We start from the raw sequence: 22,442 nt of genomic DNA, 5'->3' as shown, positions 1-22,442 counted from the left end.
AAACCATTTATGGTCTAAAAGGCTAATACCAGCACCTTAAACAGGATCCAGAAGCAAATAGGCAGCCATGTAATGGGTGCAGAATAGATGTACCATGTTCCGAACACCTAGCTCCTACAGAAGTTCTAGCTGTTGGATTCTGCAGCAACTGTAGTTTCCAGACTCCTCAAGGGCAGCCCCATTAAAGCACATTGCTGTAATAGACCCAGGCTGTAACCAGAGTGTGTGTTACTGTGGCAAGGTCAGCTTTCCCTAGGTAAGGCAGCAGTTGGTAAAGCAGCAGAAGCTGACCAAAAGCACTACTGGCCACTGATGCTACCTGTGCTTCCATGGTAAACGCCAAGCTCAGGAGAACACCTGAACTGCATACCTGGCTGTTTAAGGGGAATGCAACCACATCCAGAGTGAGTTGCACATGTCCATCCAGATCAGTACTTCTGTCTTGTCTGAATTAAGGTTCATTGAAGCTGCTCACACAACATGACAGCCCACGGTGGGTTTTTTAACCCACAGTGAGGCTGCGGGGTGTGTGCGGCCACCATTTTGAATATACAACCCTCTCTCGGGGGTTGTCATGTCGTGCAAACCTGGTGTGCTTGTGTTATGCAACAGTTAAACAAACCTCACTTTACCCATGGTCTGTTTTAGGGTTATGCAAGGATTGTTTATTCTCCCCCCCCCCCATTGTGTCTTGTGAACTTGCTGGGTTTGCATGACATGGCAACCCCTGAGCAGAGGTTGGATATTAAATGTGGCACCCATGGGTGCTGTGGCTCATCATGGGTTAAATAACCCATGACGAGCCACGACATGTCATTCAAACCCAGTCACTTCGTTTGCCCTCATCCATACCAAAACTGCCTCCAAACACATTCAGAAGATGGAAAGCAGGCAGAGCAACATGTCATCCACAGATTGGTGACATTTTACCCCAGATTAACTTCTGGGGTAAGTTTGTATAGTCATTTCGTATAGATGTTTAAAAGCATGGGGGAATAGATAGAACTTTGAAGCCTTAAAATGTTGAAAATTCCTTCCCTAATCCTTTTGTTTTATTTTAAAAAAGAGTATCTCAGTTTGTCTGATTTCACTTTAAGATTGCGTAAGCTTTATTTTTGTTGCATCTAGATTTCATTGTAAACCAGGATTATTTTCAATAAGACACCATAACTGAAATATCAAAAGTGAAAATCCTACTGTGTTTTTAAAATTAAATTGTATATTTTTATCCATCTTGATTGACTTTTGTCTTGAAAACTGTTCTCATAAATGAAAGTATTCAAATGTAGGCTGATTGGTTTCTCCTTCCAGGTTTTTGTATTTGGACTAAACTGTAGCAATTGTTTGGGAACTGGAGATAACCAGAGTACCATTGTACCAAAGAAACTTGAAACTTTATGTGGAAAGAGGATTCGCAGTCTCAGTTACGGAAGTGGGCCACATGTGATCCTTAGTACAGAAGGTAGAGAGAGTTTTTGTTCTTGATTAAGTATTACTAGTTGTGTACTCTCTAAATTTCTAACCGCTCATTAGAAAGGGGACTTGAAAGTGGTTTGCTCCTGCTTGGTAAATGTGGTTGAGGTGAGGGATCATAATATCGGTCACTTCATTCTTATGCTGGGTAGTACTATCTTATTTCTCCGCTTGATGCAAATCAGTGCTTGGACAACAGGTGTCTGTACCTGTAGTTTCTTCCTCTAAGCCCTCAAAGTAAATGTGGGTGTATGTACTCTTCCACTTTCCTATCCAGTTCCCATTGACATGAGCTGCATTAACAAAGAATGATTGTCTTCTCTTCCTTTGTAGTGCTAAGTAAAGCCATTCTTGGAAGACCCGTGGCTTAGTGAATGGGTGGAAGAGTGGAGGTAGTATTTACTACCACACCAGACACAGCCACAGAGCAGGAACTACGTTGCTTCCAGTGGGGCAAAGATACTGTTTTAAATATATACGGTGAACAGATTTCTGTGATAAGCTTCGAGTGTATATTTAAGGGATGTTTCATGTATTAAGTGCTGTATTGGGCACTTCTGTCCTTCAGACTAGAGGGAAAAATTGTGAGTTTAGCAGTTAATGGTTGGTCTTTCATTAATTGCATTTTCTTGCAGTCAGTGGCCCAGTTTGCATGTCACAACAAGCCACCATGGGTTAATTAACTGTCAGGGCGCTGCGGTGCATGCCAGCTACTGTTTTGAATATGCAAATCCTGGCGGGCGGTTGCTCTAGCTTGTTGTGTCATGCGAACCCAGGTGGCGGGGTTGTGTGAGGATTATACAATAACACACATAATAGAATAGACCATGGGTTATATGAGGGTTGTTTAAACCTCTCACAACCTCCGCTGCTTGGGTTCACAATGCACGACAATCCACGGCAACCACCGGCCAGGGCTTGCGTATTCAAAATGGTGGCCAGCATGTACTGCAGCAGACCTGAGGCTTAATTAACCCATGGTGGCTGGTCGTGACATGCAAACTCAATAAATGTGTGCCAGTTCACACAGCCTCTCTGATACCTTTCTGTGTCTAATAAAATCTGCTGTTATCCTATGGTGATGGTGGTGATAAGCAGAAGAATGAAGTTTAGATGCTTGTATTAAGATTTTTCTCGTCTGGTTTTGTTTTCATTTGGAACTGAGAATCTATTGTATAAATTAATGTAATTACTGGGTAATTTGTGCTTTTGTGTCCTGTATAGATGGTGAAGTTTATGCCTGGGGACACAATGGATACAGTCAACTTGGGAACGGGACTACCAACCAGGGTGTTACACCTATTCAAGTCTGTACAAATTTGCTAATTAAGAAAGTAATTGAAGTAGCTTGTGGCTCCCATCATTCTATAGCACTATCATCTGATGGAGATGTAAGTCTTCTCTTTAACTAGTTGCTCAAACTTTTGCTGTTGAGAACCTACTTTTATTCTGCAAATGTTAGATGCTTGGAAGCTGTCCTTGAAAGGTGATTGTGTTGCTGCCATTAATCATTGGATTATGTTTTTTGGGTGAAGTATTTCAGACTGAAACTTTACCTTAACAGATAACATATTTGATGATCTACAGCTAATGTGTTTACAGAAAGAATCGGCTGCCAGTAGGCACATGGCAGAGTCTGTTGTTTGAGAGAGCCTTTAACCATGTTCCTTACAAATGCGCAACAGTGGAATTTAAATGGGAAAAACTCAAGGATAGATAAAAAGTTAGGTGAAAGCAGATATAGGCTCTTAAGCTCTTTGATCTGCAAAACAAATCTGATGATGGGAGTAGTTACTTTACTTCCAAATTTCAAGAAAAGCTGTGACCTGAAGCTCTTCGAGCATTCAATTTATCAAAGCAATAAGACCAATGTGTGTCATTTGAATTATCATATCATTTAATGTGTACCCTAGATGTGCATGCCTGAGAGTACATAAAGCAAAGCCTTAGGGACTGACAATTTAGCATTGAAAATATCAGATACAGAGGTTCTAAAAACTGCATAGTATGAAGGTACCATAACTTTTGGCAATGATATCGGCTGGGGTTTATATATCCTGCTCTCAGTACAAGGTGTTGTATTGAGAGTTAGATTCAGGGAATGCTTTGACTCTTGATATTATTGTGTTCATGAGAGCCAATGGCTGCTATTTCTGACTTGCACTGATGCCGATAAATTTTTTGCTCCTTTCTCTTCCAGAGAGAACAGGAAATCAAGGCTCTCTGTGAACAGTAGAGATTCTAGGATCCAAGCATCCTAGAAAAACCAGAGGCTGGGTCATATGCACTGCTTTAGAACTGAAGGTTTGTGGCCCTGGCATGATGAGAGAACAAGGTGATGATAATGTTGTAAAGGCCAGGAGTGGAGAGTGGCAGATGCAACCTGTACTAAGGTGTATCCAGGCAATCCGTTCAAAGCATTCCCCTGCCACATTTTAGCTTTTGTTTTTCATGTTCGAGAATTTTTTTTTCAGGTGAAGCTACATGTTACATTTTTCATTTTTTAAAAGCATGCCTAAACTGACCAGTCTCCTTTGAAGGAAAAGCAGTGACAGGGCCCTGATCCAGGATGAGCTTCTTATCTGGATTGGGGCTCGGTGCCAGGTTCCTACTGAAAATTTCCCCCTCCCTGACTGCCGTTTGCCCCTGAAGGTGCCATTTGCAGCACTGAGTTCTGTGGGGCAAAGTATGCAGTCACCCAAGAGTGTCGGAAAATGACCTCATAATGATGGGGGGGGGGGTGGTTTGTGGCTAGTAATTAGAGTATCCTCCATGTTAAGGATGTTTTAAGTTACATCATAAATGGACACTTCCCCATTGTGTCATCACCAGCCCTTAGTGATATTAGTGGGATTTTGAGAAGAACTGCATATCTGTAAAATGAAATGCTACAACATTACTGTTTCACCCTTTTGGAAACCATGTGCATGAGTAGTTATCCTATCAAAGTGAATATGCTTTGGGGCAATTCTTTATTCTACTTCTGAAAGAAGGTTTGTGGTGTGTTCCTACTGTGTCTTTCCATTTCTCTTGTGGAAAGGTATATGCCTGGGGCTACAACAACTGTGGCCAAGTTGGGTCAGGATCGACAGCAAACCAACCAACTCCTCGGAAAGTTTCGAATTGTTTACAGACAAAAGTGGTGGTCAGCATTGCATGTGGTCAGACCTCTTCCATAGCTGTAGTAGACAATGGTGAGGTAAGCATTTTGTGGTCGTCCTTCACTTGGCTCTGCTTCTGCATAGAGAAATGCTAAAGTGTAGAACAAGCTGTTCACTCTTTCCATTGCTGCTGCAAGGGGAGGAAGCCCTACAGCGTCGCAAGGCAGGTGAGATCCAGTGCTCCTGCTGCCTTGCTGGGCCACTACCTCCACCTGGGGGACTTCTACCCTGCCTCCTTGCAGACCCAGGTCCAGCCAAGTGCCTCCGCACTCCCAGCCGCAACACCTGTGAGAGCTGGGGCATAAAACCCAGGCCCCGGTGGGGGCGGGACCATGCTGGTGGGTGTCACCCCTTTGGGGGAGCCACTTTGGGGGAACACAAGGGCGAGGACCTGTCTCCCTGCTTGAAAGTGGGGAGGGGGACTGCTTGCCTCAGTGTGGCCTGCTGGACTGCCTGCACTAGAGATGGGATGGGACTTGGAGGCACTGTTTTACAGTGGCTCCATTCCTTCTTGGAGGGGCGGGCCCAGAAGGTGGTGCTGGGGGTCTTCTGTGTGACTCCCTGGCCATTGGCCTGTGGAGTTCCTCAGGGTTCTCTTTTGCCCCCCATGGTATTTAACATATACATGAAACCACTGGGACAGGCTGTCTGGAGTTTGGGGGTTTGGTGTCACCAGTATGCTAATGACACCCAACTGTACTTTTCCTTTCCATATAATTCCAAGGAAGCTGTTGTGGTGCTAAACCGGTGCCTGTCAGCAGTAATGGACTGGATGAGGGCAAACAATTTGAAGCTTAATCCAGACAAGACTGAGGTGCTCCTGGCCAGTCGAAAGGTAGATCAGGGAATAGGGATTCAGCTTGTGCTGGATGGGGTTACGCTCCCCCTGAAGACGCAGGTTTGCAGCTTGGATGTACTTCTAGATTCAGTGGTGGCCAGGAGTGCATTTGCACAGTTAAAGCTCGTGCACCAGCTGCGCACGTTCCTTCAGATGTCTGACTTGGCCACAGTAACACATGCCTTAGTTTCATCCCGTTTGGATTACTGTAACGCGCTCTACGTGGGGCTGCCTCTGAAGAGTGCTCGGAAACTTCAGCTGGTTCAAAGAGCGGCTGCCAGACTGTTGACTGGGGCTGGCTACAGGGAGCATACAACTCCCCTGCTAAAACAGCGTCACTGGCTCCCAGTCTCTTTCCGGGCACAAATCAAAGTGCTGGTCGTGCCCTATACAGCTCAGGTCCAGGTTATCTGAAAGACCGTATTCTCTCCTATGAGCCTGTTCATGCCCTGAGATCTTCAGGGGAGGCCCTTCTTGCGGTCCCACCACCATCACAGGCTTGTCTGGTGGGAACACGGGAGAGGGCCTTCCTGGTGGCTGCCCCAAGGCTCTGGAACACCCTCCCCAGGGAGGCGAGAGTGGCACCCTCCCTGGTATGCTTTTGCAGGCAGGCAAAAACTTTTTTGTTCTGGCAGGCCTTTGGGGATAGGTAGTCTGGACCTGTGAGAATATGCTGGATGGATACTATAGTTTATATTTCTTGTCTTTTAAAATTTTGCTATTTTATATAATGTTAATATTGATGATTTAATTATATTTTTAACTTTTGTATATTTCTATTTATAGGTTTTAACTGTACAAGTTTTTAATGTTGTAAAGCCACCTTGAGTCCCAGTATTGGGGAAAATGGTGGAATATAAATATAATAATAATAATAGAGATGTACCAGAAATTCTTATTAAGCTGATGGGCATTGCTGTTTTAAACTGTTCTCCTGCTGCCTGTTCATTGGTTGATGTTACAGTTATAAGTTCTTCATTCTTGCATAAGAATGCTCTCTTCATTGTCTAGAATTTTTATTTCTGAAGATGATGCTGCAGCACATAGGGGAGCAGTGTCTAATGTCTAGAAGGGAAAAATGGAGGGTGGTATGCAATTGGCATCCCTCTGCTGACGGAAAGCATCCATCCAATTCTCCCTCCCCTGTATCCAGTCAAGCCATAATGTGTAGGGACCTGTGGAGCATTTGTGCACTGTGCAGGACAAGTTAAATGAACAATGAACCCCTTGGCTTTTATAATTCACGGTCAATTAATTTTTTTAAAATTAATCTTTTATTGTGAATTATTACAAAACAAACTGAAAAATTACAAAACCTAAAAAAAATGAAATAAAAATAAAAATACAACAACATATTCAAAATCCTCAGTTTCTAACATTACAATATTCGAGAAAAAAGGGAAGAAAAAAAAAAGGTTACACATTAACTTCAGTAAAAGCAGACCAAATATCCGCATAGAAGTCCATTTGCAAGTCACGCCTATATAACACTCTGTCAAATGTTGCTAGTGTTAAGTCTTCAGTCCATTGCGTTATAGACGGTGAGCTTTTATCTTTCCAATATCGTAGTATCAGTCCTTTAGCAACCAAAAGTATCAGTACTTTAGCAACCAAAAGGGTGCAAAAAATCAATTTATGCTGACCATGTATTACGTTCCAAGAAGCAGGCAAGTAATTTAAAAGAACATTTACTTACATCAGTAAATATTAAAGAGCTTTCCAATACAAAATTTATCCGTACAATAACTTCCTCCCAAAAGGAGGCAGCCATTGGGCATTTCCAAAACATATGAATAAGAGAAGCATTGACTGCGTTATACCTCCAACAATTAAGCTGAATTTGATAAACCTTTATTAAAAAGACATTGTGGCATCTAGTAGACCTGAAACAAGAGTTTTTGCTGAATAAGGTGTAACCGAAGATCCATTGAAATGTCCGATACAGACGCCAAAATGGCAGTCCATTGATTAAGCAAAATAGGCTGTTCCAATTCCCTGTTCCATTCCTGCTGTAAACCATTTGTGTCATATTTATTCATTGATAATAAATGTTTATAAACATGAATTATAGGTTGATACATCACATCAGCAATATGATGTATCACAATAGCAAAGGAGACTCTGAGGCAGTAAAAGCAGCAGGACCAAATCTAGATTCAGTTGAAGTTCTTCATGCTGTGGCCAAACACGTTCTTCCCAGCCTTTGCAAGGGATGGGTTGCACCTCACAAGGGCTGGGAAGAATGTGTTTGGCCACAGCATGAAGAACTTCATCAGGAGGGCTTTAAACTGAATGCTACAGGGAAGGGAGACGTAATGTTGGGGGTAACAATGGACGAAGGCTCATGCATCACAACAGATAGAACAGCTCTAATAGCCCCCAATAATAGTCTTCAGAAACATGTAGGAAGAAAGCCAAACTATAAAGCACATGGTATTCGATGTCTATACACTAATGCCCAGAGTATGGGAAACAAACAGAACGAACTTGAACTCTTAATACAGGAGAGAAATTATGACTTGATAGGTATAACTGAGACTTGGTGGGATGACTCTCATGACTGGGATACAGCAATTGAAGCATATAACTAGTTCAAAACGAACAGGAGGAAAAAAAAGGGAGGTGGAGTCGCACTATATGTTAAAAATACATATCTCTGCACAGAAATACAGGAGGATGAGCTTGGTGGCCCCATCGAGAGTATCTGGCTTAAAATAAATGGAGCAAAGAATAAAAGGAACCTGGTGGTCGGAGTCTACTACCAGCCACCCAATCAAGGAGAAGGTGAGGATGAAACTTTTGAAGAGCAAATAGCCAGTGTTTCAAGGAAGCATGATGTAGTAGTAATGGGGGACTTCAATTTCCCTGATATTTGTTGGGAGACAAATTCTGCAAACATGGCCCCTCCAAGAGATTCCTGACATGTGTTGCTGATAATTTCCTCCTACAGAAAGAAGAAGGAATTGGCTATCCTTGACTTGATCCTAACCAACAGAGATGACTTAGTGGATCAAGTAGCAGTTACGGGAACTCTGGGGGAAAGTGACCATGTTATCCTTCAGTTCTTGGCTCTAAAGGAAGCAAAAGCCGAGTGTAGCCAAACGCGTACCCTGGATTTTAGGAAAGCCAATTTTAATAAACTCAGAACAGTGAGAAGTAAGGTCGAATGGCAAGCCACTCTAATGAGAAAAGGAGTCCAAGATGGGTGGGAGCTTTTAAAAAAGGAAATTCTCAAGGCACAATTACAAACAATTCGAACAAGAAGAAAAGGTGGAAGACAACAGAAGAAGCCAATGTGACTTCACAAAAAGCTTAGAGATGACCTGAAAACAAAAAAGGACACATATAGGAAGTGGACGGAAGGCCAAGCTACAAAGGAAGAGTACAGGCAGGTAGCACAGAATTGCAGGGATGGCATCAGGAAGGCTAAAGCTGAGAACGAGCTGAGGTTAGCGAGGGATGCTAAAAGCAACAGAAAGGCTTTCTTCAGATATGTGCATAGTAAAAGACAGAGGAAAGAAATGGTGGTTCCTTATATTCAATAAGGATGGCAAAATGATAACAGATGACAAAGAAAAAGCAGAGGTGCTCAATTCCTACTTTGGCTCAGTCTTTTCCCAAAAGAGGAGAAGGCGAAGACCCCTCGGCAAAGGCGAAGTTGAGGCTGAAGGGGCAGGATTGCAGCTTGAGATCGATAGGCTTCTGGTCAAGGAACACCTAATTACTTTGAGTTCATATCTCCAGGGCCAGATGAACTATATCCTATAGTAATGAACTGGCAGACGAACTCTCAGAACCACTGTCTATTATCTTTGAGAAATCTTGGAGGACGGGTGAAGTGCCAGATGATTGGAGGAGGGCTAACGTTGTCCCTGTCTTCAAAAAGGGCAAAAAGGAGGCACCTGGAAACCACAGACCAGTCAGTCTGACATCAATCCCTGGGAAAATTCTGGAGCACATTATAAACCAATCCGTCTTGTCAGCACCTTGAAAACAATGCAGTGATTACTCGAAGCCAACATGGATTTGTCAAGAACAAATCTCGCCAGACAAATCTGATCTCATTTTTTGATCAGGTCACCTCCCTTGTGGACTGTGGGAATGCTGTGGACATCATCTACCTCGACTTCAGCAAAGCTTTCAACAAAGTGACCCATGATGTCCTGATGAGCAAACTAGATCAAAGTGAGCTAGATGAAACAATGATCAGGTGGCTCCACAGTTGGCTACAGAATCGGACTCAAAGAATGCTTATCAATGGGACCTTCTCAAACTGGGGAGAGGTAATGAGCGGGTACTGCAGGGCTCAGTCTTGGGCCTGCTCTTCTTCAACATTTTTATTAATGACTTGGGAGGAGGAGGTGCAGGGAATGCTGGTCACATTTACAGATGACACAAAATTGGGTGGGATAACTAATACCCTGGAAGACAGAAACAGAATTCAAAGTGATCTGGATAGACTGGAGTGCTGGGCAGAAAACAACAGAATGACATTTAATAGGGATAAGTGCCAAGTTCTGCTCCTAGGAAAAAGAAACCAAATGCACAGTTACAAGATGGGGGATATGTGGCTCAACCACACTACAAGCGAGAAGGATCTTGGAATTGTTGTCGATCACAAGCTGAATATTAGCCAAGAATGTGATGTGGCTGCAGAAAAGGCAAATGCTCTTTTGGGCTGCATTAATAGAAGCATAGCTTCCAAATCCCAGGGAGTACTAGTTCCCCTCTACTCAGCACTGGTTAGGTCTCATCTGGAGTACTGTGTCCAGTTCTGGGCGCCACACTTTAAGAAGGATGCAGACAAGCTGGAGAGGGTTCAGAGGAGGGCAACGAGGACGATCGGGGGACTGGAAACAAAGCCCCATGAGGAGAGACTGAAGGAACTGGGCATGTTTCGCCTTGAGAAAAGAAGACTGAGGGGAGATATGATAGCGCTCTTCAAGTACTTGAAAGGTTGTCACAGAGAGGAAGGACAGGATTATCCCAGAGTGCAGGACACGGAATAATGGGCTCAAGTGACAGGAAGCCAGATTCTGGCTGAACATCAGGAAAAACCTCCTGACTGTTAGAGCAATACGACAATGGAACCAATTACTTGGGGAGGTAGTGGGCTCTCCCATACTGGAGGCATTCAGGATGAAGCTGGACAACCATCTGTCAGGGATGCTTTGACTTCCTTCATTGAGCAGGGAGTTAACTCGATGGACTTATAGGCCCCTTTCAACCCTACTATTCTATGATTCTAGATACCAACAGATGATTCAATTGCAAATACCGCCATTCTGCTGAAGCCGGCAGATCAAATTGATCTCGCAAAATTGAGAATACCAAAAACCCATCATCAACCCCCGCTAATTGATCTAAAGTAAAGATCATCTTATCTGTCCAGATCCACCATAAAAATATTTTCTTGCCAATTCTTAAATTTGGATTCCCCCATAAAGTCAAGTTAGCATGGGAAAATGGATCAAACTGTAATTGATATGACATTATATGCCAGACTTCCCTAACTGCCAAAATTGTGGCAGAACTCTGTCTACCTTAATATGCCAAGAACCTAATGCCATCCATTTAAAGAGAGGCTCCAGACAAGAAGATTCCAATACTGACCACGGAGGAAAATCTAATTTGAGTGGAAAAGACCAAAATTTAGTACAGGTCGACAAATAGGCCCGATGGTACATAGCTAGAGCCAGAAAACCGAACCCGCCTTCAATAATTAAAAGCTGCATCGTTTTTAAAGATATTCTAGGTGGAGAAGAACCCCAAAAGAATTTACGAAACAAAGCATTGAGTTTTTGAAAATATTTGCCAGGTATAAGTATAGGGATCCCTCGTATAATATAAACAATTAGGGGTATGGTATTCATCTTAAGTGTATTCACCATACCCCATAAACTCAACTTTAAAGATGCCCATCGATCTGTATCTCGTGAAATATCATATATCAACTTGTTTAAATTTAAACTAATCATTTGAGATATATCTCTAGGGATAATTATTCCCAAATAAGTAATGAACTCTGGGCACCGTTGAAATTGCCAGTTGGCTAATATACTAGAGTATATTGTATGTCCAATCGGCATTATTTCTGACTTTGACCAATTAATTGAATAGCTGAATTCACCAAAAGTATTAATCAATTTCATCAAAGCTGGAACTGACGACTGGGATCTCGATATAAACAACAAAAGATCATCAGCATAAAGACTAATTTTAAATTCTAATCCATAATGGATGAATCCATGAATACTATTATTTTGTCTAATAGCACATTCCAGGGGTTCCAAACATAAATTGAATATCAGTGGGGAAAGTGGGCAATCTTGTCTGGTGCCCCGCCCTAGTAAAAAAAAAGCTGAGAATAAACTTTTGGTCAATACTCTTGCTCTAGGAGCTGAGTATAAAATTTTAACCCATTTCAGAAATTCTATAGGAAAACCAAAATTAGTCAATCTAGTAAAAATAATTTTCCAGTGAATTTTGTCAAAGGCCTTTTCTGCGTCCAAGGAAATGATGGCCGCCTGATCAGTTCTTTCAGGGTATAAAGCAACCAGATCAACAACTAATCTAAGATTATCAACCCCCTGTCTATTTTTAATAAATCTCATCTGGTCTGGTCTAACCAGTACAGCCATGACCTGTTGTAATCTATTGGCGAAGACTTCTGTTAATATCTGCATTAATTAATGATATACGTCGATAGTTTGTGCAATAGGTATGATCCTTGCCTGGCTTAGGAATCACAGTAATATAAGCATCATTTAATGATGAAGAAAGGGAGCCCACTTCAAAAATATGGTTGCAGAGGCAATACAACCTTGGGGCTAAAAAGCTAGAAAATGTTTTATACCATTCCATCTGGTCTGGGTGATTCCCCAGTATTCATTTTCGTTATTGCATTCATGATTTCCTCTAAACACAGAGGAGCTAAAAGGAGCTGTTGTTGTGAAGAATCTGAACATGGAAGATGGATCTGAGAAAAAAAAGTGTCCATATCTTGCATTGATACCTTATTACTGTTACTGTACAGATCAGAATAAAACTTTAAAAATTGTGAGTTTATGTCTGTAGGAGAAGTATATACTTTACCACTCTCATCTTCAATAGCTGAAATAACATTTTGATGTTGGTGCTCCTTAAGATGATGTGCAAGGATCATACTAGGATGTTCACCATTTCCCCAATATTTCCTTTGTAGACATGTCAGAGCAAATTCTGCCTGTTGTGAAAGGATATTATTCAACTCACAGTTAGTATTCTGTAGCTCTTGATAAAGTTGTCCTGAAGGGGAAGTGGCAAACTGAGTTATGAGAGATTTCAGCTTCTTATTTAAATACGTCTGTTGAGTTTTTTAAAGTGTTTTTTGATAGGAAGCATAAGAGATAATTCGGCCCCTTATAAAAGCTTTACTAGCCTCCCATTCAATGGCGCACAAACCTGCTGTACCCTCATTAGTACTGAAATACTCTGTTAGTTCAGCTAACATCTGGGTTTTAAACTTCTCATCACGAAAAGTGAAACATTAAAATTAGTAGCCCGGGAAGTACTAGTTCCCCTCTACTCAGCACTGGTTAGGCCTCATCTGGAGTACTGTGTCCAGTTCTGGGCACCACACTTTAAGAAGGATGCAGACAAACTGGAAAGGGTTCAGAGGAGGGCAACAAAGATGATCAGGGGACTGGAAACAAAGCCCTGTGAAGAGAGACTGAAAGAACTGGGCATGTTTAGCCTTGAGAAGAGAAGACTGAGGGGAGATAGGATAGCGCTGTTTAAGTACTTGAAAGGTTGTCACAGAGAGGAAGGCCAGGATCTCTTCTCGATCATCCCAGAGTGCAGGACACGGAAGAATGGGCTCAAGTGACAGGAAGCCAGATTCCGGCTGAACATCAGGAAAAACCTCCTGACTGTTAGAGCAATACGACAATGGAACCAATTCCCCAGGGAGGAGGTGGGCTATCCCACACTGGAGGCGTTCAAGACGAGGCTGGACAGCCATCTGTCAGGGATACTCTGACTTGGATTCCTGCATTGAGCAGGGGATTGGACTCGATGGCCTTGTAGGCCCCTTCCAAACCTACTTTTCTATGATTCTATGAACGCCAAAGACCGGGGGCCCTAGGAGTATCAGGAAACTGCAGTTCCAAACATGCTGGGGTATGATCTGACACTACCAATGTATAAATCTTGCAATCTTTGATTTGACTTACTAAAGTTGTAGAAATAAAAAAATAGTCTAAAGCAATTAGGGTGAACTGGTGAAATAAAAGTATACTCTCTGTCAGCAGGATGTAAAATTCTCCAAGCATCAATTAAATCATATTCCATCATATGAGCCTGAAGTGCCAGTCTCACCGCAGATTGAGTCTTGGGAGAAGGTTCACCCCTATCTAACAGAGGATCTAAGACCTTGTTAAAGTCCCCACCCACAATCAAATAATCATAGGTTGTATCAATCAGTTTAGCAAAACAATAATGAAACATAGCCAGAGAATCAATATTTGGCCCATATACATTGACCATAACAATTAATTTGCCCATAAAACTTCCTACCAAGATCAAAAAACACCCCTCAATATCAAAAATCACCTGTTGAACTAAGATGGAAAGTCGCTTATGGATTAAAATTGCAACCCCTCTACACTTTGTTGAAGTGTCTGTGACATAGGCCTCACCAACCCAGTCCTTTTGCAACATCTGCCGATCTGCAGCCATCAGATGAGTTTCTTGTAAGAAGGCCATGTCAACATTAAGCTCTTTTAACTTGGTAAGAACTCTTTTCTGTTTGTTTACATTTCTCAGCCCATTGACATTCCATGAAGTCATGTTAAACATTGGAAAAAAAAGATATATATATATATATATATATATATATATATATATATATATATATATATAATTGCCCTTCAGTATTTTTGCTTAGGGTAGGTCACAATTTAAACACTTAAAACAATTAAACCAACAGGGGAAAAAAAACATAAAACAAGTTAACATACCCAAGGACTTGCAGAGAGAAATGTAATTTTTTTAGCAGTGTGGCCAGGGTCACATTTTAGGTCTGGCAATACTTTAGCTATCTATTTTATTTCAGTCCAGTGATCTTAAAAGAGAGGGATCGAAGAACCAGAGCCACATCAAAAGCAAAATAGGTTTGAAAGTTTATTGAAGTTATAATGAACAAATGGTGAAAAACTATGTATTAAAACAGTAAAAACATAAAAAAAACACCAACGTATTGTATAAGGGAGCAAGCCTGTGTTCCCTAGACAGCATCTGGGGGATACAGGATAATTCAGTTTCCTGGCTTCAAGCTCAGAGACAGGGATCTGAGCTCAGAGACAGGAAATTGTGCTCCCCGCCTCTTCCCTCAACCCCTCTCAGCCAGCTGGCTGCTGCTATGAGCTCACAAAGGCAAGCTCATAGGGGGTGAAAGGGAGCATTCCCAGGGGGCAGGGAGGAGATTAGGGACATGGGGCTATGAGGTATCCCCAGCCATACCCAGCCGCCTCCTCCCTGAAGCCTCCGCTAGATGGGCGAAATCACCCGTCTAGCTAAAATACAGAACAGGAGGCACGGGGTGCCTCCCGCCCTGCATTGGATACTCGCAAGCCTCCAAGTTTGGAGTCTTACAAGTACCCAGGGCAGATCCCATAGGATTGTGCCCTAAAAGTAACTAAAACATACATTTAATGTAATGCAATGTGACTATCATACATGCGGTGATAGTGTGGATGGATAAAAGATTAAAGGAAGAAATCAGACCTTTATCACCAAAGGTGATCCCGGGGCAGTGTAAATAAAATTATAAAATACAATATACTTATAAAAATGGAACAAAAAACCCAGCATAAAACAAATAAAAAACAATCCAAAATGAAATTAGATTGTATATTTAATGTCAAAATACTCCTCAAAATTCCTGGGGAAACATGAAAGTTTTAATTCAATGCTGAAAAGGCCACAGAATTGGCACCATCCTTATCTTCCTGTGGAGGACATTCAAAAGTTGGGTCCCTCTTTCATGGATGCATAGCGTACTTCTCCTAGCAATGGTACATGGAGAAGGGCCCCCTTTGAAGATGCATCAACAGGATAGTACATCCTTCAGATAGTTCAGACCTAAACCATTAGGGGTTTGAAGGTAATAGCCAGTAACTTGAATTGGGTGGGGAAGTGAATAAGGAGCCAGTGTAATTTTTTTTTTTTTAGAATTGGTTTAATGTGGCTCCATCTATGAAAACTAATAAGTCAGTCATTTAATTTTATTGCACGTAACCATAGGTTCTTAAAATTTAGCCAGCAAAGAGACAGCAACTGCAAAAATGTTTTTTTTTTAATTGGCTTGATTAGTCAAATCAATTCATTATGTACACAACTTACAACAACAGTTTTAGCGCCTTTGCTCTAAACATTTTGGCAGCCATACAAATAAAGCTACTTGACTGGTTACATATCTACAAGTGGTTTACACATTTGCTGAACCAAAGTTCTAGAAGACATTCTTCTCAACGAAGGTACAAGAAATATTTTCCTGGGACTGGCATACAAGTCACAGAAGAATACATAGTGAATGATATCTATTTGTGGAGCTCCACATATAGACAGATGTCGAAATATGGCAATATTTGAGAGATTGAAAGAACTGGGCATGTTTAGCCTTGAGAAGAGAAGACTGAGGGGAGATATGATAGCGCTCTTCAAGTACTTGAGAGGCTGTCACAGAGAGGAAGGCTGATCGATCTCGATCATCCCAGAGTACAGGACACGGAAGAATGGGCTCAGATTACAGGAAGCCAGATTCTGGCTGAACATCAGGAAAAACTTCTGTCGTTAGAGCAATACAACAATGGAACCAATTACCTGGGGAGATAGTGGGCTCTCCCACGCTGGAGGCATTCAAGATGAAGCTGGACAGCCATCTGTTGGGGATGCTTTGACTTAGATTCCTGCACTGAGCATGGGGCTGGACTTGATGGTATTATAGGCCCCTTCCAACCCTACTATTCTATGATTCTATGATTCTACGTCATGGAAGCTGAATTCTGAACCAGTTAAAGCTTCCAAACTGTTTTCAGGGGAAACCCACATATAACATGTTAGAGTAATCCAACCCATTGTCAAAGCCTGATTTCCTGATACGGAGGCATAAGTCCTAGTAAAACTTCTGTTGCAGTAGAGCTGTTTATTATCAGTGTACTGATGATGCCTTACTCCAGATCCCTGGATGACCTCACCTGGCATTTCATATAGATGTTAAAAAGTAAGGGGGAGTAGGTGGAATCTTGCTGTACCCCATAGCTCAAGTGACATGAGGTTGAGCAGAAGTTCCCCAATATTACTTTATGCAATCAACTTGTAGGTAGGATTGGAACCACTGTATCACCATGGCTTCGTACCCACAGAGCCTGGCCCAGGAAGATACCATGGTCAGTGGTATCAAAAGCTACTGATTGAGGAGAATCAACAGGGTTGTATTCCCCCTGTCTCTCCTAGCAGAGGTCAACCTTCAGGGTGACCAAATCTGATTCAGTGCCAAGTCCTGAACTAAACCTAGATTGAAATGTGTCTCCATTCCATCCAACAGCGCCTGGAGTTAGACTGCCATCACCCTTTTGAGCAGATTGCCCCCAAAAGAGGATATCTGCAATTAGGTGATAGTTGTTATAGTCTTCCAAATTTCATGAGGCTCAGTTAAGAAGTGGTCTCACGGCCACCTGCTTCAAGGGGTCAGAGACCTCTCCCTCTCTCAGTGAGGCATTAATAACCTCCTGGACCCACCTGGTCCCCTTTGGCCTGGTGTAAGGAGTCCAGATTGGAAAGGGTTCAGAATACAGGGGTTAGTTGGACCTCTCCAAGCACCTTGTCCACATATTCTGACTGAAACTGATCCCATGAAATCAGACCTGTCTGTGACCAGGATCCCTCTGGAAATGTACCACTGATGGTGTCTAGGTCAGAACGAACGAAATCGACTTTGAGGGGAAAGTGCATAGTGAACTTGTCGCAGAAGGCCTCCAAGGATTCCAGCATATCCCTTCCAGGGTCTATGTGTAATAGCCCTTTTGCCAGTTGAAAAATCCTCTGCTGAGGATTGAGGATGCAATGGAAGCGGAGAAGTGGGAGAGATTTACCTCCCTCACCCTCCTCAAAGTCATGTGCTTTTACTTGTGTCTGGTCGAAGTCATTACAATACTTGATGCCATTTGCATTCTAGTTGTTGTCCTGTGTATTTCAGTGCACCCAGCTCTCTGGTAAACCAGGTTGCTGGCTGGGCTCTACAGAGCAAGAGAGGACTCTTGAGAGCAGTTGTATTGACAGCCCTTTCCATGTCACTATTCCAAATTGAGACCTGGGCTTTAGCAGGAGCACCAGCCATGTAGACTGGAACATCTGCCAAAACATTCAGGAATCCTTCACATTCAAAAACTGTCTGTGGAGCAGACCAAATTAATAGGTACACCAGCCCTGCAGAGGGGAGAAGCCACTGTCAGTCTAAACTTCACAGAGAAGTGGTCTGACCATGACTGTGTAGTTGCAGAAAACCTCCCAAATTCCAGGCTCCCAACATCTTGCCCACTTGCAAATACTAGATCTAGAGTGTGTTCTCCAGAGTCTGTGGTGCTGGATACATATTGACTGGGTTTGTATGACACGCCAACCCATCATGGTTTGCTGTCTAGAACAACCCACAAGGGGTAATGTGTCATCCAAACTTGGACAGCTTCCTGCAGGGTAGGTTAATTTTTTAAAACAAGCCACGGCAATAACCAATGGCTTGTTCTAGGGATTGTCTTACCCCTGATGGTTTGGTGTGCCATCCAAACCAAGGACACCCATTCATCATGGGTTGAAGGAAACAGCGAGTGAGTTGCTTGGCAAGAGCGGTAAAAACCTCTGCTTCTCTTCACGATCGCAGCTGAGCCGCCTCAAGTCTCTCTAGTGGTAACCCCTCTAATGGTGCCCAAACGGCACTTTGGAGGCCCTGGTACTGGTTCCCCGCCATTTTTAAAAAAAATTGTTCCAGCCATTTGCACAAATGGACTTTTAAATTATTTTTTTCTTTTGTCAGTCTTTTGTTGTAGTGGAATAGTGCTATAGCACCATGAACAATTTTTTTTTAAAGTGTTTCCCATTCTACTTTTCCCTCCGGTTTGGAGTGAAAAGGGGCATGCGCACTTTTCTGTGAAAAAGAAGGGATGCCAACTTGGAGAGGGGTGCACTACAAGGAAGTCTGGTCCACCCTTAAAATCCTGGGCATCACCTTATGAAGTTGGTAATGTGAAGTACTTTTCCCTTAAAAAAAAAAAATCTTCGTAGCTCTTGTTTCGATGACGCTAACTTCCCTGCCTGGGCACATAATAAATAATAATGTTAGTAAATAAAGTGCAATCAGAGAAAAGCAGAGCAGGTTAAAATAGAACAGTTAGAAAATCTCAATAATATTGCAGAACAATAAAGTAATACATCAGTGAAGAGCTCAAGTAATAAAAGCACTAAGTGCCGAGGCACTAAAATGAGAGTGCAATAAGTGCTTCGGTAATACAATATGAAACCACAAAAAAAGAGTAGGCAATGAAGTGCGATAAGAATCATAGCTTAGCAGGGTTGGAAGGGGCCTACAAGGCCATCGAGTCCAACCCCCTGTTCAGTGCAGGAAGTCAGAGCATCCCTGACAGATGACTGTCCAGCCTCGTCTCGAATGCCTCCAGTGTGGGAGAGCCCACCACCTCCCTAGGGAATTGGTTCCATTGTCGTATTGCTCTAACAGTCAGGAAGTTTTTCCTGATGTTCAGCCGGAATCTGGCTTCCTGTCACTTGAGCCCATTCTTCAGTGTCATGCGCTCTGGGATGATTGAGAAGAGATGCTGGCCTTCCTCTCTGTGACAACCTTTCAATGACTTGAAGAGCGCTCTCATATCTCCCCTCAGTCTTGTCAAGGCGAAACATGCCCAGTTCTTTCAGTCTGTCTTCACAGGGCTTTGTTTCCAGTCCCCTGATCACCTTTGTTGCCCTCCTCTGAACCCTCTCCAGTTTGTCTGCATCGTTCTTAAAGTGTAGTGCCCAGAACTGGACACAGTACTCCAGATGAGGCCTAACAAGTGCTGAGTAGAGGGGAACTAGTACTTCCTGGGATTTGGAAGCTATGCTTCTGTTAATGCAGCCCAAAAGAGCATGTGCCTTTTTTGCAGCCACATCACATTGTTGGCTCATATTCAGCTTGTGATCGACAACAATTCGAAGATGCTTCACGCTTGTAGTGTTGTTGAGCCATGTATCGCCCATCTTGTAACCGTGCATTTGGTTTCTTTTTCCTCGGTGCAGAACTTGGCATTTATCCCTATTAAATGTCATTGTGTTCTTTTCTGCCCAGCGCTCCAGTCTATCCAGATCACTTTGAATGTTGTTTCTGTCATCCAAAGTATTAGCTATTCCGCCCAGTTTGGTGTCATCTGCAAATTTGATCAGCATTCCCTGCACCTCCTCCTCCAAGTCATTACTAAAAATGTTGAAGAGCATTGGGCCCAGGACTGAGCCCTGTTGTACCCTACTCGTTACCTCTCCCCGGTTCGAGAAGGTCCCATTGATAAGCACTCTTTGAGTCCAGTTCTGTAGCCAACTGTGGATCCACCAGATCGTTGTTTCATCTAGCCCACTTTGAGCTAGTCTGCTCATCAGGATATCATGGGGCACTTTTGTCGAAAGCTTTGCTGAAGTTGAGGTATTACGATGTCTACAGCATTCCCACAGTCCACAAGGGAGGTGACTTGATCCAAAAATGAGATCAGATTCGTCTGGCAGGATTTGTTCTTGACAAATCCATGTTGGCTTTGTGTAATCACTGCATTGTTTTCAAGGTGCATACAGATGGATTGCTGTATCATCTGCTTCAGAATTTTCCCAGGGATCCTAGTTCCCAGGTGCCTCCTTTTTACCCTTTTTGAAGATAGGGCCAACATTAACCCTCCTCCAGTCATCTGGCACTTCCCCCGTCCTCCATGATTTCTCAAAGAGAATAGACAGCGGTTCTGAGAGTTCTTCTGCCAGTTCCTTTATTCCTCTAGGATGCAGTTCATCTGGCCCTGGAGATTTGAACTCATTCAAAGTAATTAGGTGTTACTTGACCATAAGCCTATCGATCTCCAGCTGCAATCCTGCCCCTTCAGCCTGCGCTTCGCCTTTGCCAGGGGGGTCATAGATCCTCTTTTGGGAGAAGACTGAGCCCAAGTAGGAATTGAGCACTTCTGCCTTTTCTTTGTCATCTGTTATCATTTTGCCATCCTTATTTAATAGCTGAACAACCATTTCTTTTCTCTGCTTTTTACTATGCACGTAGCTGAAGAAAGCCTTTATGTTGCTTTTAGCATCCCTCGCTAAGCTCAGCTCGTTCTCAGCTTTAGCCTTCCTGACACCATCCCTGCAATTCTATGCTACCTGCCTGTACTCTCCCTTTGTTACTTGGCCTTCTTTCCACTTCCTATATGTGTCCTTTTTTGTTTTCAGGTCATCCCTAAGCTTTTTGTGAAGCCACATTGGCTTCTTTTGTTGTCTTCCACCTTTTCTTCTTGTTGGAATTGTTTGTGATTGTGCCTTGAGAATTTCCTTTTTTAAAAGCTCCCACCCATCTTGGACTCCTTTTCTCTTACTATCAGTAAGGTCACTTTCCATGGGACCTTACTGATCAATGTTCTGAGCTTATTAAAATCAGCTTTCCTAAAATCCAGGGTACGCGTTTGACTACACTCGGCTTTTGCTTCCCTTAGAACCAAGAACTCAAGTACAACATGGTCTCTTTCCCCCAGAGTTCCTGTAACTGCTACTTGATCCACTAAGTCATCTCTGTTGGTTAGGATCAAGTCAAGGATAGTTGATCCTCTAGTTCCTTCCTCTACTTTCTTTAGGAGGAAGTTATCCGCCACACAAGTCAGGAATTTCCTGGAGGGGCCATGTTTTGCAGAATTTGTCTCCCAACAAATATTGGGGAAATTGAAGTCCCCCATTACCACTACATCATGCTTCCATAAAACATTGGCTATTTGCTTTTCAAAAGTTTCATCCTCGTCTTCTCCTTGGTTGGGTGGCCAGTAGTAGACTCCGACCACCAGGTTCCTTTTATTCTTTGCTCCATTTATATTAACCCAGATGCTCTCGATGGGGCTACCAAACTCCTCCTCCTGTATTTCTGTGCAGAGATACATATTTTTCACATACAGTGCAACCCCACCTCCCTTTCTGTTCCTCCTGTTCGTTTTGAACAAGTTATATTCTTCAATGGCTGTATTCAAGTCATAGGAGTCATCCCACCAAGTCTCAGTTATACCTATCAAGTCATAATTTCCCTCTGGTATTAAGAGTTCAAGTTCATTCTGTTTGTTTCCCATACTCTGGGCATTAGTATATAGACATCGAAGACTATGTGCTTCATAGTCTGGTTTTCTTCCTACATGTGTCTGAAGACTATTATTGGGCGCTATTAGAGCTGTTCTCTCCACTGTGATGCATGAGGCTTCGTCCATTGTTACCCCCCACTTTACGTCTCCCTTCCCCGTAGGATTCAGTTTAAAGCCCTCCAGATGAAGTTGTTCATGCTGTGACCAAACACATTCTTTCCAGCCTTTGTGAGGTGCAGCCTGTCCCTTGCCAACAGCCCATCTTCCCGGAAGTATAGCCCATCGTCCCAGAATCCAAATCTCTTGCATCGGCACCACCTTCGTAGCCAGTCATTCACCTGGAGTATTTTTCTTTCCCTTTCTATTCCTCTTCTAACTCCTGGAAGGATAGTTGAGAAAACTATCTGGGCCCCAAAGTTCTTCAGTTTCCTTCCCAAAGCTTCAAAGTCTGATGTGATTTCTTCGTAGCTCTGCTTGGCGATATCATTTGTTCCCACATGGCTGAGAAGAAAGGGATACCTGTGAGTGGGCTTTATGAGTGCAGGCAACCTTTCAGTCACGTCTCTAATCTGTCCTCCC

The 22,442-nt window shown here is 42.8% G+C and overlaps 1 protein-coding gene across 7 annotated transcripts in view; it reads left to right on the top strand.

Moving 5' to 3' along the window:
* The window catches only part of LOC146358837 (RCC1 and BTB domain-containing protein 1), an 89,669-nt gene that overhangs the window by 13,388 nt on the left and 53,839 nt on the right, over window positions 1-22,442 (top strand). For 3 of the 7 annotated variants that reach the window (XR_014785950.1, XR_014785951.1, XM_084821390.1), the window contains exons 3-5: window positions 1,312-1,462; window positions 2,698-2,864; window positions 4,514-4,672. Coding sequence is in view for 5 of the 7 variants with exons in the window: in XM_084821390.1 (XP_084677516.1) it covers window positions 1,312-1,462; window positions 2,698-2,864; window positions 4,514-4,672 (477 nt within the window). In the remaining 2 variants the exon portion in view is untranslated. Of the gene's footprint in view, window positions 1-1,311; window positions 1,463-1,806; window positions 1,954-2,697; window positions 2,865-3,673; window positions 5,470-22,442 lie in introns of those variants that run through there. The other 4 variants (XM_084821371.1, XM_084821363.1, XM_084821398.1 and 1 more) reach the window with 3 other exon arrangements.

The sequence above is a fragment of the Heloderma suspectum genome, chromosome 1 (assembly GCF_057233095.1).
Source record: "Heloderma suspectum isolate Gila_16-S chromosome 1, 16-S_ref, whole genome shotgun sequence".
In the NCBI taxonomy this organism is placed as follows: Eukaryota; Metazoa; Chordata; class Lepidosauria; order Squamata; family Helodermatidae; genus Heloderma; species Heloderma suspectum.
This window is presented reverse-complemented; position numbering and strand designations above follow the sequence as displayed.